This window comes from Chelonoidis abingdonii, chromosome 19 (genome assembly GCF_003597395.2).
Source record: "Chelonoidis abingdonii isolate Lonesome George chromosome 19, CheloAbing_2.0, whole genome shotgun sequence".
NCBI lineage: Eukaryota > Metazoa > Chordata > Testudines > Testudinidae > Chelonoidis > Chelonoidis abingdonii.
In genome coordinates this window covers 43359132-43376897 of record NC_133787.1, presented here as the reverse complement: position 1 = coordinate 43376897, position 17766 = coordinate 43359132, and the positions used below count along the sequence as shown (strand labels likewise).

The window sequence follows — 17766 nt, the reverse complement described above, 5'->3', positions numbered from 1 at the left end:
CCCCTCCTCCAAGGACACTAGGGGAGTGATTCAGAACTGGTTCAGAGGCAAGCAATAGCGCCCTGAACCTACCCCAGAGAAGAGAAAGCGCGAGACCCAGCAGAACAGTACCGGCAATTTGCCACAGATTCTATGATAAAGAACAGGTAGGAACAGAAAAGAAACAGTCAAAAGTAAACGATTCACATTCAATTACATCACATGAAGGTAGACAACTAAGTACTGACACATTTTATAAGTGGTTGTACACAAATGCAAGAAGCCTAAATACTAAGATGGGTGAACTTGAATGCCTGTTATTAAATGGGAATATTGATATAACAGGTAAGGCTATAATTATGTCATGGAAGTCACGGAATCTGTGACTTCCACTGACCTCCGTGACATTTTCTGCCCTGGGGCTGGGGCTCCCAGCCAGCCCCGCCCTCATAGCTCCCAGCCCCCAACCTGGTGGGGGGACCTCATGCACCTGCCCAGCTGCAGCAGGAGGGCAGTGGGACGTGGGACCCAGCTAGCCCTGGAACCCACAAGGAAGAGGCAATTTTTGATTTAGTCCTAAGTGGCACACAGGATCTGGTCCAAGAGGTGACTACAGCTGCATCAGTGGGTTCATACCTGAGCCATTCTTTTTAGGTGACAAATCTGATGAACTACCCCATGTTGAGGAGATTTTGGAACAAACTGATATATTAAACAGTACTAAGTCACCAGGACCAGATGGTATTTACCCAGGAGATCTGACGGAACTCAAATATGAAACTACAGAACTAGGAGGAGAAGGAACAACTGAGGCTATCCATGAAGGAGTTGCTCATGCCGGGAAGGTGCACAGCATGGAGAGTGATGCTGTATCTGAGGCAACAATTCCAAAGGAGAATGGCCTCCACACAGAGGAAAGAGTAGCAGGCCCTGCCCTGTTTGTTGATATATAGGACCGTCGCCATGTTGTCAGAGAGCAGTTGGACATGGCAAGAGTGGAGGAATAGTAGAAGTGCATGGCAAGCTAGGCAGATGGCTCGGAGTTCAAGAACACTGATGTGCATTCTGGCTACCTTGGGTAACTAGAGGCCCTGGGCCATGTGGCCCTCCATATGTGCTTCCCATCCTACCAGGGAGACAACTGTGGTCATGGTGGTGCATGGCACCAGAGGTGTGAAAGGGATGCCCATCAGGACGGGCACACCACCAAGTGAGGGAGGCCAGGATGGAAGTGGGAGAAGAGGACCAGCTTGGAGAGAGGGTCCCTCTGTGTGTTGTAAGTCAAGCAGAGCCAGTGTTGGAGACAGCACATGTGAAGGCATGCGAAGGGTGTCACCGCGGTGCAGGTCGCCATGTGGCCAAGGAGCGAGAGGCCCTGTCGGACACATGTGTGAGGTCAATGGCAAATGTGTGCAATGAGAGTAGTGTGGGCAGCAAAATGGTCTGACTATACAAAGGCATGGGCTGCGATAGAGTTGAGACACGCCCCTATGAAGATGAGGTTGTGAGTGAGTGTAAATATTGATTTGTCTTTGTTGATGCAGATGCCGAGCTCGTCCAGTTTGGATAGTGGCAAGGAGACGAGTGCAGCAGAGTGCAATGAGAAGCCAGTCGTCAAGATGGGGAGACAGGGAATGTCCCAGGCGGCACATATATGCCACTACGATGGCGAAGACCTTGGTAAAGACTTGGGGGGCAGTTGCTATGGGAAGGGCTCTGAACTGGTAGTGTGAATTGCCTACCATGAAGCAGAGAAATTTACAGTGGGAAGGATGACTGTTGATATGAAAATAGGTATCCTTCATATCAAAAGCTGCGAACCAGCCTCCCTTGGGAAGACACAGAAGTATCAGGGGAAGAACTAGATAAATTCATGGAGGAGGGGTCCATCAATGGCTATTAGCCAGGATAGGCAGGGATGGTGTCCCTAGCGTCTCTTTGCCAGAAGCTGGGAATGTGAGACAGGGAATGGATCATTTGATGATTATGTGTTCTGTTCATTCCTTCTGGGACACATGGCGTTGGCCACTGTCGGAAGACAGGATATTAGACTACATGGACGTTTGGTTTGACCCAGTATGGCCGTTCTTGTGTGTCCATCCGGAAGTGGAAATTGTGGATAAATCTGTTGAGTAAGCAGAGCTCCAGGTTGGAGCTGCGTGACAGAGCTTCTTCTCCACCTCGGTGGGTCCTGCGCTTCCGTTTAGCAGCGGGCTGGGGTATTCCTCTTTCCCACATAATTTTCCCCATGCCCCTGGGCTTGCTGTCCACACCTTGCCAGAGCAGGGTTCCCCCCTTGACTCCTTGATGTGGGGAGGAGAAGGGGAGACTCAGTTTCTGGTAGCCCCTGAGGGCGTGGTGGCAACAGACCAGACATCAGATTCAGTCTTTCCCCTCTGGTGGAGTCTCTTCCCTAATACCTCGGGGCCCCAGAAGGGCTGTCCACCCCATTGGGCAGGGATTCTCCCACCCTTCCCCTCTGTACCTGCAAAGTTTCTTTCCTGGTGCTTGTCAGCATCTGCACTGCCCAGCTCTCCAGCAGCTCTCCTTCCTCCCATAGCTCCTATCGCGCACCCCTATCTGGCTGGAGGGGAGGCTCTTAACAGGTTCTAGCAGGCCCTTAATTGGCCCCAACTGTCCTAATTAACCTATCAGTTGGCAGCTTCTTCACAGAGCCATGAGCACAGGCGTGTACTTGGCGTGGTTCACCCCCACCCCGGACTCCTGCCCCTTCTGTAGCATGAGGGAGACCCTGGTGCACGTTCACCTGGAGTGCGCCAGGTTGCAGCCCCTATTCCAGCTCCTCTTAGACATCCTTTAATGTTTTTGGTTGCACTTTTCCCCTCACCTTCTTATCTACGCACTCCCTATCCGTGGTCCCACAAAGTCCAGGGACCTCCTGGTCAACCTCCTTCTGGCCCTGGCTAAAATGGCCATCTACAAAACCAGGCAGAGGAGGTTGGCTGATGGGGTCTCCTGTGACTGTGGGGCCTATTTCTGATCATCCGTCTGCTCACGGATCCGGGCAGAGTTCCTCTGGGTGGCGTCTGCTGGCTCTCTTGACATCTTCGAGGAGCAGTTGGCACTGTCTGAGATTCTCTGTTCGGTGTCCCCATCAGGTTCCCTTCGTCTGACCCTTTGACCTCACTCCTGTCCCTGTTATTTCATTAGTTGTTCCCCGGAATCATCTGGCTTCCAAGTCCTGTGGATCTTCCCCTTGGCCTGGGGGGAGGTCCTTTAGCAGTGGGCAGGCTTCCACCCATCCACTTCCTGGAACCCAATAGGACCACTCTCCTGTAGTCGTCTGGTTTGACCCTGTTACAGCAGATACCACTCCCTTTCTTCAGTATGAGGAAATAGGCGGAGTAAAAGCCATGGCAACGATGGCATTGTGGTACTGGCTCTACGGCACTCTTGCAGAGGAGGGCATCCACTTCCTGTTGGAGGAGTGGTATTGGGAGGGGTCCAAAGTGCGACCTTGGGGAGGGTGGCGAGGAGGGAAAGAAAGAACTCTATTAGGTAGCCATGGCGAATGACATCGGGCACCCACTGGTCAGTGGTAATCTTACCCCGGCTGTGGGCGAAGACGGCAAGGTGGTCGCCGAAGATGATGTGGGGTGTAACCAGCAGAATGAAGAAAGGTTCATGGTTCTCTCCAAAGGAGTCAAAAGTTGTGTCTGAGGGTACAGTGGGTGAACATGGAGGCAGCCCAGGTAGGGGCAGAAGATTGTTGCAGGCGTTGAGAGCATGGGCGGTGATGGGGTAGTTCAGGCTGGCGCTGTGGATAAGGCTGGTAAGTTTGTCAGGGGCAGGAGCAGGAGGAGGACCAGTTTTGTCGACAAGTGGGGACCAGGGTATCGAGGCCCAGGGATCGGAGGGTGGCTAGGGAGTCTTTCAGGGAGTGAAGGGACTTGTCCCTCCTGTCACTGAAAAGTTTGTTGTTACCAAAGGGGAAGTCTTTTCAAGGGTTGTCTGGACCTCCTTCGGGAAGCCGCTGACTTGCAGCCGTGAGTTGCGGTGGAGCATCACTGCAGACGTCAGCGATCGGGAGGTAGTATCTGCAGTGTTCACTGCAGACTGAAGCGTGACTTTGGTAACAAACATGCCCTCGTCTATGGGTGATTGAAAGTCCCCCCTGCTTGTCTGGAGGAAGAAAGTCCCTGAATTGTGCCAGTTTGGCAAAGGAGCGTGAGTCATATTTGGCCAGGACGGCTTAGCTATACAAAATTGGAGGCCCACAGAGAAGTAAACCTTACACTTGATAAGGCCGAGCTTTTTGGCTGCCTGGTAGGGGGTGTGTGGTGGGCACGCTCCGTAGCTTCCTGGAATACCAGAGAACTTGGAGGAGGGTGCTGGAAAAGGAAGTCCATACCCTTGGCTGGCAAGAAATAGCAGCGTTCAGCTTGCTTTGGAGTAGATGCACAGGAAGCTGGTGTGTGCCAGACTGCTTGGGCAGGTTGAAGGATGGCATTAGGGCAGTATGAGTGGGGCTTGGAGGATGCAGAATATCCACGAACTGGTCTTGAGGATCCTGGACGTTCTCCACAGGAAGTTTGAGGGCAGTGGCCATACGATGAAGGAGGGCTTGATACTGGGCATGATCATCTGGAAGCAAGAGAGAGGGAGGGATGAGCGTGTCATCAGGAGAGGAGATGACGCTAGTGGAGACTGGCGGAGCCAACTAGTCCAGCCAGTGGTGCAAGTGGATCCGGCGGAATGGGGGTATCCAAAGGGGCTTCATAGGTGGTGGCAGCAGATGGATAGTGGTGACGGTGTATACAATGCCACTATGAGTCCCAAGCTGCTCAAGAGGGCCAAGCCTAAGGGTTGCTTGGAACGGGGGGTCCCCTCGGGTAGGTGAACTGCAGATCGGCAAAGCGTATATAAGTTGGTGGGTAGGGCTGCCTGTTGGGATCTGGGCTGTACGAATAGGCTGGTGAGAAGGCAGGATCTGCCTTGGAGGATCAGTCCGATTCCGAAGAAGGATCCGTCAGAGGCAGAGCCGTTGGAACTGATGGGACCATCAGAGCAGCCGGAAGCAATGGAGGGGGTGGGTCCATCAATAGGAAAGGATCCTCAAGTAGGAATGGAGGACCGTGTGTGGTCGGCAGTGCGGGCTGTGGCAGAGAGCCAGCAAATGGCAGCAGCAGCTCAGTTAAGGGAGACAGGCACCCTGGGGTGCATGGGACCAGGCAGGAGATACTGGATGGTCCCAGCAGACTGGATGGCGGTGGAGGCGAAGACTGCAGGCTTGGTACCGGGGCCAAGGTCATCCTCGCTGGAGCACGGTGTTGGGATTTATGCTCAGAATGAGACTTCTTCACAGCGGGAGCCTCATCTTTGTTGTGTGACTTCTCAGCCGACCTGCCACGGCCTGGGGAGGAAATGCTACGCTTGTGCCCATGTGTGTGCTCTTTATGCACATAGTGCATAGTTGGATGTGGCAGTGTCACTGGTGCTGGGCAGGACAGATCGGAAGGAGGGCTGGCTGCTGGTGCAGAGCCGCTGTCCAACAGATCTGCTGGTGCTGGTTTCTGTGGTGCACGAGGGCACGTAGCCTCCACCATAAGGAACTTACAGGCAAAGCTCACAAGCTTCCTGAGTTTAGGGTGGGAAGGAGCAGCAGACAGAGCAGTGTGTAGCGATGTGAACTTTGCTGAGACAGTAGAGGCACCGTTGATGTTCTTTGGTCACTGAGAATGAGCGAGGGCAGAAAGCACCATACTCAAACCCTGCTTATCTGGGCAAAGTCCCCTGGCCAGGAAGAGAGTCCCACCAAGGGAAAAGGATTGGATTTTTATTCCTAACAAACAACTGACTACTAACAACTAAGAGACAGGAAAAACAAGGATGGACAACTACTCTATGAATAACTATATACAGCAAGAACTAGAGAACTCGAAACAAGCTTACAGTCACCAAGGAATGGGGGTTCTGACTCTGGCCACGCGGTGGTAAGAGGGTACTGGAGCGGCATCGACCCGCACAGCTTCTTAAAGCCTCAGACGCACCACGCGGTTGACACACATTCGGGTTCACAGACACTACTATGAACAATTCCAGCTCCAGCACATGGCATGTATACGCACCCGCAATTGGAATCCACATAAGGACCATTACTCAAAGAAGAATAGATGTTTCAGAATAAGATGTGACCCCTCTCCCCGCACACACATAATATAGTCAGTCAGAGCCCTGCTGCACAAGATCCAAATCACCCTAACTTTTAGCCCAGAAAATTGTGACCATTTTAAAATCTATCCCCATCCATGTGGTCCCATGCTAGAGGGAGTGAAGAGGTGAGGCAGCTCATTTGTTTCACTAAGTGAATGACCTTTTGCTTAGGTCAGGGTCTTCACCCTGAGCCTCAGGGAGACACCACAGGGCAGTTTGTTCTGGCATGTGGGGTTTTAGATATGCTGGCTTCTCATACCTATCCCTCACCCTCCCAGATATGCCCAGCTATCTGTTCAGCATGGCATTTCAAGAGTGCTCAATGCTGAATGTCCCAGCAGCAGCAGGAGCAGAGCTGGGAAGCAGCAGAGACAAAAGAGATGCAAATATTTATCTCTGTAGACTCTCTACTGTGATGCCGCCTGCAGCAGGTTAGAGCCCGGTGCTGTTATTAAACCCATATTGCAGGATGAATGCTGAGCTGCAGAAAGGCAGAAGAGACCTCTGTTATGATGGCTTTTTGCTCCTTGACTCTCCTGGCCTCCTCAGGATATTGTTCCAGGCTGAAGACTTTGGAAAGAAGCAAGGGTTTTCCACTGCGGCACAGAATAGCTTGGCATGTGCCCACATTGGCCAATGTCAGAGTGAAGCTGCCAGTCAGGTCAGTAGCATCATGTCGAATATAGCAGAGAACAGCAGAGGAGCCCAGCTTCTGGCCAGCCATCCCCAGCTTCCTATTGGAAGGAAGAGACAATATGAAAAGAACACAGCTTCTAATGACAGGTACTTAACAAACAGGTCCTAGGTATCAGAGCGATGTATATACCCATGACCCCAGGGATGCAGCTGAACACCCTGCAGAGACCATCCACACTCGATCCTGCATCAAGTGAGATTCCCTCTCTCCCATCGATGCGAGACGGCACCCTCTCCCTCAACAAATCAGCCACCCACTTGAGCCTCCTCCTCACATTTCTCACCCATTTATCAAACTGCAGGAACCAACAAATCCTTGCTCACAGATGCAGCCTCCCTACCCTGAACTGGGACAGGATCTCTCCTGTGCCTTTCTCACATCTCCATGCATCAGTCTGACCAGTTTTAACAGGTGCTCCCAGCACCTGCTGGCCTACCTGTGGGAGACCAGGAAAGTGTTAGACATGAAAACAGAGTCTATGTTCGACTGCTGCACCTCCTCCAGTAGCACATCTGCCATAGTGCATTGCAGGAGACGAGGCAGCTCCTCATTCTTGTCACCGTCGAACATGCCGTACATAGCTTCCACACTGTCGGCAAAGCTCCCCAGAGCCAGGGCCGACACACAGAGCCTATAGGGGGAGGGAAAAAGCAACTTGAATCTATCTGAGGTATTTATATGGCCTCATGACCATAGTATCCGAGTGACTCACAATCTCCAAAATATATCTCCTCACACACCCCTGTGAAGTAGGGGAGTGCTATTATCTCACTGTACATATTGGGAACTGAGGCAAAGAGAGGCTAAGTGACCTACCCGAGGTCACATACAAAGTGTGCAATGGAACTGGGACATAAATTCAGGTTTTTCAAGTCCAAGGCTAGTGCCCGGACCAATGGGCCCATCTTTCCTCGCCAGCACGGGGGGAACATGCAGAGCCTGCATGGGGAGTGCAGCGGCAGTTCTACCTAGTGGTTTCTGCACACACATGGAGAGCAAAGGCTGCTCTACCCAGGGATGGAGGGCAGAGACCTTCAGTGTCCCAGATCATGTGGTCTTTAGTCAAGGAAGGGAGTGGGGAAGGGAGGCCCCAGTTGCCAGGAGAAGGCAAATGATCCAGGAAGCCACAGAAGGCTGGCTAGCTCCTGGGGACAGCAGGGTTTGACTGGTGGTCATTCAGCAATGTATGCTGCCCGTGCCTCAGAACAGAGTGGGTGTCTCAGGATCCAAGTGTGAGCCCCACATCAGGCAATAATACTCACTTATTCCTCTGGCCAGCCATCTCGGCTAACCCATGATTCCAAAGCGTAGAGGAGAGTGCTGAGTCTGCCGTGAGGGAGGGCTTGGCATCAATCTTCAAGGTGGAAATGTGACTGCAGAGACAGAACCACAAAGGTCATTCTGCTCCCACAGACTGCATAACAGCCTGGGGCATCTCAATATAAGCGTTAGTGTTAAAGGCCAGTTCGCCCTACCAATCTAGAGTTCCTAGAAAGCAGCCCCTTGAAAGAAGCTGAGACCAGGAAAAGAGATTAAGGATGAAGCCTTCCATGGGCTGTTATGTATCTACAAGGTGCCAAGAGATTCTTTGCCTGACAGTTCTATGCTGGTGTAGAGCCAGCATCTGCATTTTGACTGCTACAAAACAGACAGCATTAGCCAGTTATGGATGAATGATTGTGGGAAGGGGATGTCAACGACTTTTGCTGTGCTCAGTGACCCAGTCAACACATTACTTCCACCTCTGGTACATGCTTCACAGATAAAAATGTACACCTTATTTGCAGTCTGAATTTGTCTAGCCTCAACTTTCAACCATTGGATCTTGTTATATATTTGTCTACTAGACTGAAGAGCTCATTATCAAATCTGTGTTCCTTGTGTAGGTACTTAGAGACTGATCAAATCACCCGTAACCTTCTCTTTGTTAAGCTAAATAGATTGAGCTCCTTGAGTCTCTCTCTAAAAGGTATGTTATCTAATCCTTTAATCATCTTGTGGCTCTTCTCTGAACCCTCTCCAACTTATCAACATCCTTCTTCAGTTGTGGACACTAGAACTGGACACTATTGCTGAACAAGTCGCATCAGTGCAAAACACAGAGGTAAAACAACCTCCCTACTCCTACTTGAGGTTCTTGTTTATAGAACCAAGGATCACATTAGCCCTTTTTGGCCACAGAATAGCATTGGGAGCTCACGTTCAGCTGCTTAACCTCCATGATCCTTCAAGCCTTTTTCAGAGTCATGGCTTCCCAGGATAGAGTTCCCCCTCTTGCATGGATGGCCTGAATTCTGTGTTCCTAGACATACAACTTTACATTTGTCTGTATTAAAATGCTTCTTGTGTGCTTATGCCCAGCTTGATAAGCCCTTCCCAGAGACCTTCTTGCTTCATTGGCCTGGCAGCCCCACAACTCACCTGAAGATGTCCAGGGTCTTGTGTTCTAGCACCAGGTTCGTGTTTCCAGTTAGGTCCAGCTCCTGCAAGGTAGCTGGCAGCATCTCAGGGATCACGATTTCTGTTAGTTCATTGCAGCTCAAATCTACAAACTGCAGAACAGAGAAAACATAACAGAGAGGAGATCCTTTCCTGCAACCTCCCTAAGGGCTCCATCACTACATTTCCCCTCCATACCTCTTTTCACCCCCATCTTCCAGCGCCCCATCGCTACATTCCCCACCCCATTTTGGATCTCTCTCCAACCCCCAGAGGCCCTTCTGCTATATCTTCAATTCCATATTATGAGGGGAGTGTAATATCTTCAGGGAGACAGTCTCTCTCAGTTCTGGGTCACAGATCACTAGTTATTTGCCTTAGCAGCTTCTAAGTCTCTTTTCCACTGGTATGTCAGGCCTGTCAGTTGCATTTTCATGACACATTTCTGGGATCTAATTGGCAGTGGGGTGGGGAATGTAGTGATGAAACCCACCACCAAATGCAGATCAGCAATGGGATGGAGTTGGAAATATACAGGCCAGTAAGCCTCACATCGGTACCGGCCAAATTGGTTGAAACTATCGTAAAGAACAAAATTGTCAGACACGTAGATGAACATAATTTGTTGGGAAATAGTCAACCTGGTTTTAGTAAAGGGAAATCATGCCTCACCAATCTACTAGAATTCTTCGAGGGAGTCAACAAGCATGTGGACAAAGGAAGTCCAGTGGATATAGTGTATTTAGATTTTCAGAAAGCCTTTGACAAGGTCCCACACCAAAGACTCTTAAGCAAAATAAGCAGTCATGGAATAAGAGGGAAGGTTCTCTCATGGATTGGTAACTGGTTAAAAGATAAAAAATGAAGGATAGGTATAAACGGTCAGTTTTCAGAATGGAGAGAGGTAAATAGTGGTACCCCAGGATCTGTACTGGGCCTAGTCCTATTTAAAATATTCATAAACGATCTAGAAAAACGGGTAAACAGAGAGGTGGCAAAATTTGCAGATGATACAAAACTACTCCAGATAGTTAAGTCCCAGGCAGACTGCGAAGAGCTACAAAAGGATCTGACAAAACTGGGTGATTGGGCAACAAAATGGCAGATGAAGTTTAATTTTGATAAATGCAAAGTAATGCACATTGGAAAACATAATCCCAACTATACTAAACTAAATTAGCTGTTACCACCCAAGAAACAAATCTTGGCATCACTGTGGATAGTTCTCTGAAATCATCCACTCAATATGCAGTGGCAGTCAAAAAAGTGAACAGAATGTTGGGAATCATCAAGAAAGGGATAGATAATAAGACAGAAAATATCATATTGCCTCTATATAAATTCACTGTACATCTGTATCTTGAATACTGTGTGCAGATGTGGTCGTCCCATCTCAAAAAAGATATATTGGAATTGGAAAAAGTTCAGAAAAGGGCAACAAAAATGATTAGGGGTATAGAATAGCTGCCATAGGAGGAGAGATTGATAAGACTGGGACTTTTCAGCTTGGAAAAGAGGCAACTAAGGGGGGATATGATAGAGGTCTATAAAATCATGACTGATGTGGAGAAAGTAAATAAGGAAGTGTTATTTACTCCTTCTCATAATACAAGAACAAGAGGCCACCAATAAAATTAATAGGTAGCAGGCTTAAAACAAACACAAGGAAGTATTTTTTCATGCAATGCACTGTCAACCTCTGGAACTCCTTGCTAGAAGGTGTTGTGAAGGCCAATACTATAAGGAGGTTCAAAAGGGAGCTAGATAGATTCATGGAAGATAGGTCCATCAATGGCTGTTAGCCAGGATGGGCAGGGATGGTGTCCCTAGCCTCTGTATACCAGAAGCTGGGATTGGGTGACAGGGCATGGATCACTTGATGATAACCTGTCTGTTCGTTTCCTTTGGGGCATCTGCATTTGGCCACTGTCAGAGGACAGGATACTAGGCTTGATGGACCTGTGATCTGATCCAGTATGGCTGTTCTTATATAAAGACATAGCTCTTAGGAGTTGGAAGGGAGATCCTAAATGGGGTGGAGAATGTAGTAACAGAGCCCCATGGGGATGGTGGTCAGAGGTGGTGGGAAATGTAGTGATTGGGCCCCATACAGATATGCGCAGGACACTCTCAGCTGGACTTGGTCAGTTCTGCTCCTCGTGTCTCATAAATGACAGAAATGGAGGGGTTCAGAGATGGACAATGAATATGAAGGAGGGAATGAAAAGTCTGTGACTTTAATTTAGAGAGGAGACAAACAAGAAGGAATAGAACAGATATAGGATGCACATATTATACCCTCTATGGGACCTGCATCTCTAATGCTGGAGCCTGCAGTTCCTCTCCCAGCAATTCCACTGTTATCCCTCCACTCCAAATATTTCCTGAAACCTTTCACCCTTCAGGGGTACCTGAATACGAGGTAGGTGCAGGATCTCTGGGAAGATACTAATCTCATTTGAGTGCGCAATAAGTGTGTGCAGTTGCTTGCAGTTTGCGATCGTTGTAGGAATCGTCTTCAGCTTGTTGCCACTCAGGTTCAGCTCTTCCAGTTGTTCCAGTTTGCTCAGTTTGCTGAAGGGGAAATCCAAAGTAGCACATCTCATGAGCCAGAACCTGCCACCATCAGAATTCATAGGCACAGGACCCAAAGGGTTAATCTGCTCCCTAGGCAGGAGAAACTAGAGAAGCAGCAGAAAGAAAGGTTCAGCTGCTTACTAGCTGTGCTTCTGATTTATGGATAGGAGATAGCCAGCAAGTCCAAGGAGACATGGCAGTGAGAACAAGGACTGTCAGGCCAGGATTTGCCCAATAGTCTGATTCCTTTGCTCCTAGCTCCTACATGCATGAAAGCAGAAGAGAAAATCATCACAGGCAACTCGGCAGGACCAGTGAACTTGCACCCATGAGTTTCCAGGGACTTGACTGAGAAGCGCTGTGGGTCACTAGTGTAGATATTTAACAAATCTTGGAATGCTGGGGAAGTCCCAGATGACTGGAAACAAGCTAATGTTTTATTTAATAAGGATAAATGGCATGAAACAATAGCTTAATTAGCTTGACACTGACCCTAGGCAAAATCATGGAAAGGCCAATATAGGATACAATCAATAAGGAATTAAATGATAGTAGCATAATTAATGCCAGTCGACATGGTTCTATGAACATAGGTCTTGTCAAACAATCTAGATACAGTTTTTTTATGAGATTACAAGTTTGGATAACATAGATAAATGTGTTGCCATAACACACTTAGACTTCTGTAAGACATTGTATACAACACATACATTAACAGATTAAATGCATTAAAAACTGGCTAACTGATAAATCACCAAAAATAAATCTAAATGGGGAATCATCATCCAATAGGGGCTTTTCTAGTTGGGTCCTGCAGGGTCTGTTGATGGCCCAATGCTATTCAATACCGTTACCAATGAAGAAAATAAAGACTCACTTATAATAGTGTTTGCAGATGACACAAAATTGGTGGAGTAGTAAAGAGTAACAAGGACGAGTCAGTTCTGGAGATCGACCTGGATTACTTGGTACACTGAGCTTATTGAAGTGCATGTTGTTCAAATACAACAAATGCAAGGTCATACACCAACAAAGAACACAAGTCACACTTACAGGATGGGGGACTCTTTTCTGGAAAGTAGTAACTCTGAAAAGGATTTAAGGGTCATGGTAGATAACCACCTGAACAGGAGATGCCAATTCCAATGCTGTGGGTAAGAGGGGAAACTTGATCCTTGGCTGTATAGGCAGCGAATACCAAGAAGAAGTAGGGAGGTAGTATCCCCTGTGCTTACAGCACTAGTGAGACCATTATTGGGATAGTGTGTCCAGTTCTGATGTTCACACTTCAAAAAGGATATTCAAAAACTGGAACGGGTTCAGAGAAGAGCCAACCAAATGATCTGAGGTCAATCTATTTAGTTTATTGAACAGGAGGTTAAGAAGTGACTTGATCACTGTCTAGAAGTACTTACAGGGGGTAAGATTTCTGATGCTATATGGCTTTTTAACAGACAAACACATTACGAGATCTAGTGGCTGGAAGTTGACTCTAAACAGACTCAGACTTGATATAAGGCACTTTTTATTTTATTTTTTTTAAGTGAGGGTCATTAACCATCAAAACAACTTACCAAAGGATGTGGTGGATTCTCAGTCACCTGAAGTCTTTAAATCAAAAGTGGGTACCTTTCTAAGAGAGAATTCTCTAGCTCAACCGCAAATTATGAACTTAATCTAGGAATCAATTGATAAAATTATATGGCCTGAGGTATGTAGGATGTCAGACTAAATGATCAGAACGGCCTTCTGGCCTGAAAATCTATGACTGTATGAACAGTATGATTCAACAGCCTTCACATCAACAGCCTGTCATAAACAGATAGCTAAGAGTTAATGTTTCTTTTACCTGTAAAGGGTTAACAAAGGGAACCACACACCTGACCAGAGGACCAATCAGGAAACCGGATTTTTCAAAGCTCAGGGAGGGAATTTTTGGGTGTGTGTCTTTTGTCTGTGTCTCTGTTCTGTGCTCTCTCGGCTATGAGAGTGATTTCTATCTCCAGGCTTTTCTAATCTTCTGTTTCCAAGTGTAAGTACAAAAGGTAGAAGACAATAGGTTTTTATATTGTTTTTGTATTTACATGTGTGTAGTTTGCTCGAATGTTTTAAATTGTATATCTTTTTGAATAAGGCTGTTTATTCATTTTTCTTTTAAGCAATTGACCCTGTATATTGTCAACCTTGATACAGAGAACATTTTTATGTCTTTTCCTTTCTTTTTATATAAAACTCTCTTTTTAAGACCTGTTGGATTTTCATCCTAGTGGGGACTCAAGGGGATTGAGCCAGCAACTCACCAGGGAATTGGTGGGAGGGAAAAGAAGGAGGGGGGAAGGTAAATTGTCCTCTCTGTTTTGTGTTTCAAGGAATTGAAGCAGGGATATCTCCCGGTGTACCCAGGGTGGGAAGTTCTGGGAGGGAGGTAAAGAGGGGGACGGGAAGTGGGTTAATTCCCTTTGTTGTGAGACTCAGGACCTCTGAGTCTTGGGGTCCCCGAGGGAAGGTTTTGGGGAGACCAGAGTGAGCCAAAACACTGGAAATTCTTGGCTGGTGGCAGCGATATCAAATCTAAGCTGGTAATTAAGCTTATAGGGGTTCATGCTAGCTTCTCAGGTTATGAACGCTAAGGTTCAAATCTGAGTAGGAAGCTATGATACAGCCACTGTAAAGTACACTGCCCACTGTTGTTAGCAATGCAGCCACCCCAGGCTCAGCCAGCCATACACCCCCACCTCCACCACGATCGGCATGTACTAGGAGTATGGGAACCACAGCAGCCAGCACTATCCTGAGGGATACTGATGGATGCTTGGGAGGAAGTGAATCTTGAGTCACATATCAGAGGCACAGCATCTCACCATGACATTGATAATCTCCTACCAGTTCCCAATAAGAGAAGGAAACCCACTCACTCTAAACCAGCTGAGTTGATTGATTCTAGCCCTGTTAGCTGAGCATTACCTTTCCCCACCTTTTGTGTGCATTTACCTTGCAGGGAAGGTTTGCAGTTGGTTGATTGCCAGGTGCAGGACCCGTAAGTTTGGGTGTCCCACCAGGTCAGGGATGCACAGATCTGTGAGGTTATTATTGGTCAAGTAAAGTAGTTGCAGCACACTGAGACTCTCTTCCCCAGGGCAAACAGATGGCAAGGACTCCAGGCTGTTGGCAGATACATTCAGGTACCTGAGACTAACAACAACGGATTAAGAGACATTAGGTTCCATCCCATCCAAACAACTTCACCAGATACGACAGTGACAGAAGCCATATGAGAACCTGGACAGATAGCTAGGGCTGCATTTATCATAACAGAGGTCATACCAGACGATTATAATGGTCTCTTCTGGCCTTAAAAATCTATGACTCTAAAAATGACTAGCTATATAGCACTGGAGATGCACATAGTGCTTTGCAACAAAAAGGAAGTCCCTGCCCTGAAGAGTTTGCAAACTAAGTTGAGAGATAACACAGGGAATGGGTAGAAAAAAGCTGAGTGCAGGAGGCTCTCACAGTCACTTGGGAGTATAAAGCTTGTGTTTTCTTTTATTTAGGATTATTCCATTCCGGTGATATCTCTTCTCTGCCCTTAACACCTTATACTGCACCTATCACAGTGGTATCCAAGTGCCTGTCTGCTTTCTCCTTTGTACCTCAAAAAATTATATACTGGTGTCAAAGAATGAAAACTCCTCAGGGCAGGAATTTTGTGTTCCTATGTGCATATGAATCATGGTAGAGAAACAATAACTACAGGCAACTTCCTTGGTGGGCGTGAGTTAGACTACACTCACCTTTCCTGCTATTATACAGAAACCTGATTCCCTCAGCAGTCAGCTGGGTGATTTCTCCCCTTGGCACCTGGATTACTGCCTCATAAAACACAAATCTGTCCTATTACCTCTTACTCAACAGGCAATTAAGCCCCAGAACCTGGCACGGTCAGTCACGCACGCAGCACTATAACCCTTTACAGCTCCAAAGGAGAGACAACCAGAGGAAACTGATCTTTCACCAGAGTTAGGTAAAAGATTCTATCTTAATAAAATGTGTTCTGCTGCCACTTACTTCAGAGCCTTGAAGAAGAACATCTCCGGGAGTTTAGTGATCAGGTTATGCTGGAGGTCCAGCACCTCCAGAGGAATGTGTTCCAGCAGAGGTGGAAGGCTCTGCACATGGTTGTGTCCCACCATCAACTTCCGAAGACTCAAATTACTCAGGGTCCTAGGAGGACAGAGAGCTTATTGAATTAGTTTGGCTCACCCTTCTTTCAGAGCCCCACAGCAGAAAGATCCTGGTCTTTAATCCTGTTATTAAACAAAATTAGGGCTTAAGAACATTTCATTGCCTGGGTCAGTGAATTTTAAACAATGCAAAGAGTGAGAGGCATGTGTGATCGGGCAAGCCCTATTTTTGTGTACACACATATATCTGAGTGCCCCTGCAATTCTATCCAAGCTACTGTACATGTATCTGGAGAGCGCTGATTTGTGTTGTAGGCACGTGTATACAGATACACTGTTGAGCATACAGTATAGGATGAAGGAGGAATGGAACAGCAAAGGATGGACTAGAATTTAGTGACCTCCTCCTCCTGAGAGAAGGGACTATTCTCAATGCTGACTAAGGGATTCTGGGCTCAAACTGCGCTGGATCAACAAACCAGTGTGGTTTTGAGGCTGCCATCATATTCTCCAGAACCTCAGCTTTTCTTTAAAAAGCAACCCAAGTCTCTAGCCCTAATGACTGCAAAGATAATTTCAGAAAGTTGAGCTGAGTGTAACCACTACAGTGATGTCTACCTGAGTCTGCAGACAGCCCAAAATAACAAACAGGTGTAAACTGCCCCATTAATTTCAGTGAGATAATTCAGTTAACAGCGCTGACGCTGGCATCTATTTCATGATAACATGTAGGAAAGGAAGAGATCATCACACTGTGGAGCTCTAAAAGCCACTGCAGGTGATAGTGTATTTGGGAACCACCAGTGAATGGTGCTGAGGAGTTACCAGCATCATTTTTTCCCTGCTCCAAGGATGAAGGTGTAACATCCAATTCTCCTCATACAGCACACCGGCTCTGGGGTGGGGCACCTTCTCCTCTAGCTTCTAGAAGGAGCCAGCAGCAGTCATTAGTGGCCTATTCCTGCTTTCATCTACTCAGAAGAGCCTGGAGGCCCTTGCCCCTGTACTGCAGATGGTGGCCCTCTTCCCCGAGCAGTGACAGGATTGCAGTACCCTCAGGGTTTCAGGAGCCGGGTCTGCTTTAGCACTTATTCCCTGGCTCTAGAGCAGGAGTGGGCAAACTTTTTGGCCCAAGGGCCACACTAGAGTTGCAAAATTGTATGGAGGGCCAGGTAGGGAAGGCTGTGCCTCCCCAAACAGCCTCACCCCGCCCCCATCTGACCCCTCCCACTTCCTGACCTCTGACTGCCCCCCTCAGAACCCCTGACCCATCCAACCCCCCCGCTCCTTGTCCCCTAACTGTCCCCTCCTGGGACCCCTCCCGCCCCTAACCGCCCCTGGAACCCCACCCTCTATCCAACCCCGCTGTTCCCCATCCCCTGACCCTATTACACCCCTCCTATAAAGCCCCACCCACCCCCCCAGGACTCCCACGTCTATCCAACCCCCCCCATCCCCGACCTCCTCATCCAACTGCCCCTTGCTCCCTGTCCCCTGGGATCCCCCGACCCTTACCCAACCCCCTGGCCCAGGCCCCCTTACCATACCACTCAGGGCAGCATGTCTGGCAGCCGTGCCGCTCGGCTGGAGCCAGACATGCTGCTACACTGCTCAGCAGGAGCATGCAGTGGCGAAGGAGGGTGACAGTGGGGGAAGGGCTGGGGGCTAGCCACCCTGGCTGGGAGCTCAATGGCCAGGCAGGACAGCCCCGCGGGT

The 17766-nt window shown here is 48.2% G+C and overlaps 1 protein-coding gene across 3 annotated transcripts in view; it reads right to left on the bottom strand.

Annotated features, from left to right (window-relative positions):
• Positions 1 to 17766, bottom strand: part of PHLPP2 (PH domain and leucine rich repeat protein phosphatase 2) — a 134835-nt gene that overhangs the window by 31560 nt on the left and 85509 nt on the right. For 2 of the 3 annotated variants that reach the window (XM_075073616.1, XM_075073618.1), the window contains exons 11-17: positions 15935 to 16090; positions 14858 to 15058; positions 11701 to 11863; positions 9272 to 9402; positions 8113 to 8223; positions 7287 to 7481; positions 6656 to 6887 (exon numbers count right to left, since the gene is read on the bottom strand). In XM_075073616.1, coding sequence (XP_074929717.1) covers positions 6656 to 6887; positions 7287 to 7481; positions 8113 to 8223; positions 9272 to 9402; positions 11701 to 11863; positions 14858 to 15058; positions 15935 to 16090 — 1189 coding nt within the window. The remainder of the gene's footprint in view (positions 1 to 6655; positions 6888 to 7286; positions 7482 to 8112; positions 8224 to 9271; positions 9403 to 11700; positions 11864 to 14857; positions 15059 to 15934; positions 16091 to 17766) is intronic. The other variant, XM_075073617.1, reaches the window with a different exon arrangement.